The sequence below is a fragment of the Prionailurus viverrinus genome, unplaced genomic scaffold (assembly GCF_022837055.1).
Source record: "Prionailurus viverrinus isolate Anna unplaced genomic scaffold, UM_Priviv_1.0 scaffold_50, whole genome shotgun sequence".
Classification (NCBI taxonomy): Eukaryota; Metazoa; Chordata; class Mammalia; order Carnivora; family Felidae; genus Prionailurus; species Prionailurus viverrinus.
The window spans coordinates 1,087,477-1,095,413 of record NW_025927613.1 but is presented as its reverse complement, the minus strand read 5'-3'; the positions used below and the strand labels follow the sequence as shown (position 1 = coordinate 1,095,413).

Sequence of the window (7,937 nt, the reverse complement as noted above, 5' to 3'; positions counted from 1 at the left end):
ATAAGTGGCTGCACTGTGATTTGAACCCAGGACTTTGTGACTTTGGAATGGTGTGTTTTCTATCTGAACCAAGATAGGTGACGTGCAAAGGGGAGATGGGAAAGGGGTGGCTTCTCTGTGGGGTGGGGGAGCGCGGACTGTGACTCTTCTCCAGGATGAGGTCAGACTCCTCCCATGGTTCTTCAGTTCCTTGAGGCCTCTGACTGCTTAGCTCCTGCATCTGGCTGTCCTTCCCTAGAATTCTCTGACTCCCTGATGCCTCCACAGGTCTGTTGGTGGGCCGCAGGGCAGGGCTAGGGGAGTGTGCAGGGGCAGAGGAAGATGGGAGGGGAGAGATGAGGAGAGGAGAGATGCCGCGCTCTGCACCAGTTGGAGGAAGCAGAGCCCCTAGACTGGGTTGGCCTGCACCAGGGCCGGCACTGAGGAAGGGCCCTGCAGAGGGGCCTCGGGGCAGAGCAGGTCCTGGACGCCACTTCTCTCCAGAGTTTGATTAGCTGGGCCTGGCTCTCCTGGTTACCCAACAAGCCGGCTGGCCAGGGGCCAGGCTGCAGTGGGGCGGCTCCCTGGCACCTCCCCCTGCTCTCACTCCCAGCTGGTAAACAGCAGAGTGGGGGCCAGCCACGCCGCAGCACGTGGCACCTGGCGTGGAGAGGGCAGGCAGCTGTCTTTTCCCTCTCCTGTCCCCCCACCGTGCCCTTCTCCACTCCTGCCCCACTCTGGAGGCTTCACGCTCTTGCTACCATCAGCACCTCCATTCCTGGGTAGCCCCCCAGTGTCTCCCAATGGCTGCAGCTTGAGGGGCAAAGGTTAAAAGTAGAGGACTCCCCAACTCCTAGGATAGTGGGCAAGGGGATAGGGAGAGAGGAGGAATGGAGTGGACCCTTCTGGGGACCTTCTCATGCCGAGAGTCTGACTGTGTGTGCCTGTGCCTCTGAGTAGCCCGTGTCCTTTTGGTAAATGCATGGTCCACGCCTCTAAATATACTCCTTTGCACAGAACAGGATGCTGGTCTGCTTTGGGGGCTCTCCCCCTTGGGCAGGCTTGGAGTGGGAGGCAAAACTCTCCAAAGCACCCAGTGCCCCCTGGCAGACAGGAGGAGCCAACCTGAGGCTGAGGGACAGGGCTGCAGGGGAGGGCTGGGGTCGTGTTGGACTGCTCCCCACTTCCTAGCCCAGTGATTGGCTTTGCTTCCACTCAGGATCCTCTATCTGTGTCTCTCCCTGCCAGCTCCTCCCTGTCTATGGGTCTGTCTTCTGTACCTCTCCATCTTTTCTCCTCTTTCAGCCTCTCTTCCTCTGTGACTCTGGGTCTCCCAGGGTCTTTTCTGACATCCCAGTTGTGGGTACAGAGTGGAGGCCCTGGCACTGTGCCAGGTGGTCCTGCCCACCCCAGATACTACAGGCATGGCTGTCTCTCCTAGCCATGCTAATTGTGCCACTGTGAGGGGTGAGGATGAAGTGCCGGGGGTCAGGGGTCGGGAAGACAGGGTCCTGGCCTCTGGGTCTTTGTGAGTCACGTGCCTCCTGGACACTCTCAGGTCTCTACTCCTTCCCTGCCCTAAGCATACATGCCTGGGGCTCTTTCTCCCTAGGGCAAGAAGGTACCATGGTCATCCTTTTGGAAGTCCCCCCCCCCCCCCATGCCTAACCTTCTTCCCTCCTGCTCCAATCACAGCCCCTTTTTCTGGAGGAATCAGTCCTTTCAAATCAGGCAGTGGTTTTTTCCTCCGATGCATTCTTACATTCTTATGCAAGGAAGAGGCTGATAGGGATCTGAGAATCATTTCACCCCCCCACGTGCCCAAGTTCCCTTATCAGGCTGGGGAATCTCAACTCAGGGGGCCAGCAAGCAGCCTGGAGGGGGTGGAGGGTGGTGGTGGTGGCTTGGAACTGGAGAGCAGTCACCAACTTGTTTTCCCTCCCCCCCCACCCCCTAAGCCACAGAAACCACTTGAAGCTCAGTGCGAGCCTGCCCTTCCAGGGGGGTGCCTGGGGGGGTGGAGGTGGAAAGTATATGTGGGGCCTGGGCAGGCTACGGACCACATACTACCCCAGCCCCATCCTCCAAGGGCCACCCCTCTGGGAAGCCTGATTCATTGATTAGGACAACCTTTCCTGGGTCTTCTCTAGGAGGTCCATGCGGGGCGGGGGGGGGGGGGGGGGGGGAGACTTCCACCCACCAACCCACTGGAGTGACCCAAGGAGGGGGTTGTCCCTCCTCCTCCCCAAACCATTAGAAGAAGCACAACCAGTGCTCTATAAACATCTGTAGATCTCACAGCCTCCACCCCTCCCCTTTCCTGTCACAAAGGCCACTGTGGGTGGAGGGAACAGCAGGAGTTTGACCCCAGCTCCTGGCCCTGAACTTTCTATGGTGACCCTGCCTGTATCACTCATCTGTCAGTTAACATTTGTGGTCACTTAGGTTTGGATGCAGCAAGAAGGGTTGAAAGGCAGGAGCTCTGGTTTTTAGAGCCAAAGACTTGGATAAGAAGGTGGCCTGCCATTTATTGGTCTCCAGTTACCACATCAGTAAAAAGGGGACAACAATAACTGTCCTGGAGGCTTTGAGGCCCCAGCTGTGTGCACACAAGAGGGGTTCTTAGGACCTGATTTGTCCTAGGGCATGTTTCTGTGGCTTTAGCTGGCCAGGAAGTTTCTCCAGGGACATTGTGGCCCCCATCACAGGGGCCGGCTGACAGCTTTGAACTGAGTGAATTGCTCTGTGAATTCCCACCTCACAGCCGCCTCTGAGCAGCAGGGTGGGGTGGGGCATCTGGTGGAGCCAGGGTCCTAAACCTTCCCTGCAGCCTGGCTTTTCCCCGACCTGCCTGTCAGGAAAATGGGACTAACAAACAATAACTACCTTACTGAGCGGTTGTGATGATTACTGGGATAACACAGGTAAGGCACGAGACCTGGTACAAAGTACTGTGGTTAACAAAAGATGTTTTGGTCCATCCCTCTCTCTTTCCATTCCTATAGTCCTCCCTTCTCTTTATCTGACTCCCCCTTTTTTTTTTAATTAAAAAAAATTTTTTTAACGTTTATTCATTTTTGACAGAGGGAGACAGAGCATGGGCAGCGAAGGGGCAGAGAGAGGGAGACACAGAATCTGAAATAGGCTCCAGGCTCTGAGCTGTCAGCATAGACCCCAACACGGAGCTCGAACTCGAACTCACAAACTGTGAGATCCTGACCTGAGCCGAAGTCGGACACTCAACTGACTGAGCCACCCAGGCGCCCCAGTGACTCCCCTTTTCTATGTCCCTTTCCTGCTTTCTTTTTCTCTATCTTACCAAATAACTTTTTTTTTTTTTTTTTACATTTTACTTACTCATTTTGTAACTTGTTTGAACCTCATGTCTGTTTTGATCACTGCCTGGCACCTCGTGGGGCCTCCCTACCTTGTATTGCAGGAATGCAGGAATGAAAGTTAAAGGGCCTCTACATTTCTTTCCAGGGACTTTCAATTGGGCATCGAATGCAGTTGCTTACCAAAGGTTATTATGGGGGCAGGGGTGGGGTGGGGTTGAAGTAGGACAGTTCTAAGGACAGAGCTAGACCCATGGGTGACTTCACAGATTGAAAAAATTGGAGTGCTGTCATCCTAGGGCAGGAGGAGACCCCTTTCAGAGTGACCTGGTTGGGAACTTGCAGCTGGCACCTATATATTAGATAATGAGGGGATTAAGAGCCCAGACTCAAGCCATACTCTCTGGGTTCAAATCCTAGCTTTACTCCTCAGTAGATGAGTAAAGACCAAGGTCATATTGGATAACAATAGTACTTAACTCTCCTGGGAATTGCTGGGAAGAAGAAACTGAGTCGACAAGTTATTGAACAGTTCCTTGCTTGGTGATAATCTTGGTAGCTGTTAGCACTTATTATTGCTTGGTCAATGCTACCACCTGGTGGACATCTGGAGCAAGATTTTACTGGTCTTGGGCTGGGGCAACAGGTGGGGGTACCTAACCAGAGGATGGAGAAGGAATCTGGGCGATCTGAATGGAGGTATGTGTGTGTTGTGTTAGCATTACACATACTGAGGGCTATCAGGATCCAGCAGGCTCTTCCCGCCCCTCTCTGCCCCCATTCAGGGCACCATGGAAACTGAGAAAGGGCCCAAGGGGGAGGGGGAAAGAAGCTGGTTGGCCCAGTGTCTTCTCCTCCCCCCTCCTTCCCTCCCTTCCTCCCTTTCTTCCCCTCCTCCCTCCTTCCTTTCTCTAAGCCTGGCCTGAGCCAAGAGGAACCTACTCCAGGGAAGGTGGAGAGAGAAGAAGGTCACTGCTGACATCGGGACATTTAGGTAGGAGGTAGACAGAATGTGACCTACATTTATCCATCATCCCCACCCTCCCCCTATTCACTGGGCATCCTTAAGAAGTGCTCTCGGGGTGCCTGGGTGGCTCAGTTGGTTGAGCATCCAACTTCTGCTTAGGTCATGATCTCGCGGTTCATGAGTTCGAGCCACATGTCGGGGTCTATGCTGACAGCATCAAGCCTGGAGCCTGCTTCGAATTCTGTGTCTCCCTCTCTCTCTGCTCCTCCCCCAGTCATGCTCTGTCTCTCTCTCTCTCCTTCAAAAATAAATTAAAAAACATTAAAAAAAAAAAAAGAAGTGCTCTCACACTCAGATGGGACTCCCTCCCCATATGAATCCCTGGGACATTTTATCTCCATCATTCAGTCCCCACGTGCTGGTCTGACTCTCGGTTCCTGCTTTGCCTCCTAGGATGGCACAGGAATAAGCAAGAGACAGGACACCTAACTCAGCACTGTGTCTGATGTCTCCTGACTCACTCATCAAGATACAGAAATTTCATCTCTTTTCATGACAGATGTGGGTACAAGTGGGGAGTAGATGAGTGGAGGATTGCTGGAATCCCCGGAGATAGGGGGACTGGTGGGGGGGCAGGGGGAGTGTGGCTGATGTTTGTTTCAGTCACAGAGCTTTTTTCTGGAGTGACTCAGTGATTGGAGGGCCCCCAGGAGGGGTGGAGGCCTTTTTGGACAGGATCTTAGGACCTACGCAGCCCGGACCTATTAAACTAGCTTCAGGGTCTCTTGGGGATGGAGCCCAGGAGTCTGCATATTTAACACACTCATTCAGCATTGCTGATGTCTGATTATTCTAATGCTTATTCAAGTTTGAGAACCACCACTTGAGGTCTGCTCCAACTCAGTGTGAACGCGCTTCTTCCATCCCTGGTACAGCCATGGCAGAGGGAAGAGAGTAGGCTGCAGATCTGAGAGTATAGGGTGCCAACAGGGGAGAAACCCTGCTAGAAGCAGACACTTTATTAGCAAAAATAAATACCGGCCAGGCAGCCTGAAAAGAACCAATACTGCAGATCGAGTGGAGGCCTCCTGAGGAAAAGACAGGTTCTCAGCCTATGGACTGAGATGGCCAGGCGCCAGGGAGGCCCCCGGACCCAGCTCCCCACCCAAGGGGGGCAGCAGGGCCATAAGAGGCGTCTCACACTCTCCCAGCAGGATATCTCGGCGGAAGCCCGCGCCCCGGTCTAGCACCTTGGCCCTCAGACTGCGGGCCACCAGGTCTGGCGGCCCCAGCCCGTCGAAGAAGAAGTCCTCGTTGAAGATGGGGTTGGCGCTGCACTTGACCACGCGGCTCCGTTGGCCCCGCGGCAGGACGCGCGGCCACAGCCTCAGCACCACGCAACAGCCGCCGCCGCCGCTCCCGGGCCCGGCCCGCGACCGCGGCAGGCCCTCGGCGCTCACCAGGCGCAGGCGCAGCCGCCCGGGCCCGGCCAGGTACTCGGCGGAGAGCCGCAGCTGGCCGCCTCGGGGCGCGAGGCGCAGCACGCTCTCCTTGGTGGGCCGCAGCCGGCAGCACGGGAAGTCCGGGTGGAAGAGCGGCGGCCCCGCGCGGCGCGGCGCGTGCGGGCTGGTGCGGGCGGAGCTCGCCTCCTCCGGGCCCGCCGAGCGCGGCCGGGGCCGGCCGGGGTCTGGCCGCGGTGAGCCCAAGGGCGACGACTCGGGCGACGAGGCCGTGTCGCTGTCGGGGGCCCGGCAGAGGCGCAGGTCCGGGGCGGATACGTGCAGCCGGGCGTGCGCCGGGGACAGCCCCCTGGCGGCGGCGGGGGGCGGCGGGTGGAACAGGGACTCGCGCCGGCGAGTGTGCGGGCTCTCAGGCAGGAAGGCCCAGCCTTCGCGGCCCGCCAGGTGCGGCAGCGAACAGGCCGCGGGGAGGCCTCGCCCAGCCGGGGGCTGGGCGCCGCCGGGGTCTGGGAGCCGGGGAGGGATGCAGAACTGCGGAATGCGGTCGGGGGTGAGGACGTTAGGACAGGCGCGCGCGGGCGGGCCCCGGGCTCGGCGCTTGGGGAGCAGGTTGGACGGCGCCCATCGGGGCCCGGACTCCGGGGCCCCCAGCCTGTAGCCGGCTTTCTCCAAGAGCCACATGAAGTGGGGTGAGGATGGCGGAAGTCCGAATTCCGCGAGGCCGAGAAGGTGCAATTTCAGCGTTCTGGGAGGGAAGGCCTTCGGAGGAGAGAAGAGGGCTTGAGGTGGGTGACGCTCCGAACATACACCGGGTAGGTCGAGCACTTTGCCCCCAGCGCGCGGGCCCCTCTCTGGGCGGGAAAAACGGGGCTGTGAAGCCTGGAGGCCTGGGGAGAAATGGAGGATACCAGACAGTCACATTTTCAAATGCAGGCCTCGGCAAATGCAGACTCCACAGTTAGTGCTAACGGTGTTCACTCTAAAGAGAAGAAGGCCCAACATACCCACTAGAAAGAACTCTAGCTACTGTTAGGAGAATTAGAGGGACATTCTCAAATCACCAAAAGGTCTGTAGTCACAAACACGGACCCAGATCCCAAACTCCGCTTGTACATCTTGCTCCCCTGAAGAGGCATAGAGGCCCTGGGCAAGCTCATCCCCTTCTCCCTCGCTCGTCCTGAAGACGCAGACTCTCCTCCAAGATCTTGTCCGGGGTCCCCTTTGGCTGCCTTCCCCGCGCCTCGGCTCAATCCTCGTAAGACTGAGCCATCCTTTGGCCCCAGCCCCACCTGCCTCCTCTTGCTCCTCCCTCTCCTTTCCGAGCGGCTCGAGGCCAGAAGCGGACTCGCTGCACACCTGGCTGCTGTCCTAAGAGCACTCAGGGCCGTCCAAGGAGATGCACCTCTGGGGACACAGAATCCCCTCCACCCCAAGCCCTGACTGTCCCGTTCCCAGCCTCCCCGCCCCGCCGCATCCCGAGTCTGCCGGGCGGGGCCCGGCCGTTGGGCCGCCACTCCCCCCCTCCACTCCTTTTCTCCCCAGGAAACCACTGAGCACAAAGGCGGTATTGATTCTCCGCCACCCCCAGAGCGGCTCTCTCAGAGGCTCCGCTGCCGCTCGCTCACCGCACCCCCGCGCCCCACCCGCGGACCGCGGCGTTCCGGCCGTCCGCCTGGGAGTCCGAGCCCATGGCAGGCTCTGTCGGACGTCCGGGGTGCAGGCCTCACCTGTAGGCCGCCGCCGGTTCCTGGCCTCTGATCAGCAGGCGTTCAGAGCCAGGAGGGGAGTAGCTTCCTCTCTGGCTTGCTCCCCCAGCCCAGTCCTTCTGGGAGGAGCTGGCAGGGGCCTCCGCTGCCTACGTACGACCTCTTTTCCTGGATAAACAGAGCTCTGTCTCCACGGTCATCAGCCCGTCCTTCTTAACTCCTTCCTCCAGCTTTCTAGCAGCAAGCCAGTCCTGGGACCCCAGCCTCCTCTGCTCCCCCCACCCCTGGGAGGGCTGCAGTGAGGAGGTCGTTATCATCGGGCAGTGGCCTCCACCACCCTGTGTGCTGCACTGGCCACACCCTAGCCCTGCCAGGTGAAACCCATCGCCTTGATCACACAAACCACATATTCTGCAAAGCCTTCCTTGCTGGAATCCTTTGACCACCCCCCCCTCCCCCCAACACCCTGTGCAGTTCTGGAGCCATCACA

At 58.1% G+C, this 7,937-nt stretch overlaps 1 protein-coding gene across 1 annotated transcript; it reads right to left on the bottom strand.

Moving 5' to 3' along the window:
* Nucleotides 1–5,393: 5,393 nt before the first annotated feature.
* On the bottom strand, nucleotides 5,394–6,422 carry C2CD4D (C2 calcium dependent domain containing 4D). The gene has a single exon (XM_047847976.1). The coding sequence runs from the start codon at nucleotides 6,420–6,422 to the stop codon at nucleotides 5,394–5,396; it is 1,029 nt and encodes a 342-aa protein (XP_047703932.1).
* Between the last annotated feature and the right edge of the window lie 1,515 nt (nucleotides 6,423–7,937).

Excerpts from the sequence above, each read along its gene's own strand:
- C2CD4D (XM_047847976.1), bottom strand. The coding sequence starts at position 6,422 with ATGTGGCTCTTGGAGAAAGCCGGCTACAGGCTGGGGGCCCCGGAGTCC.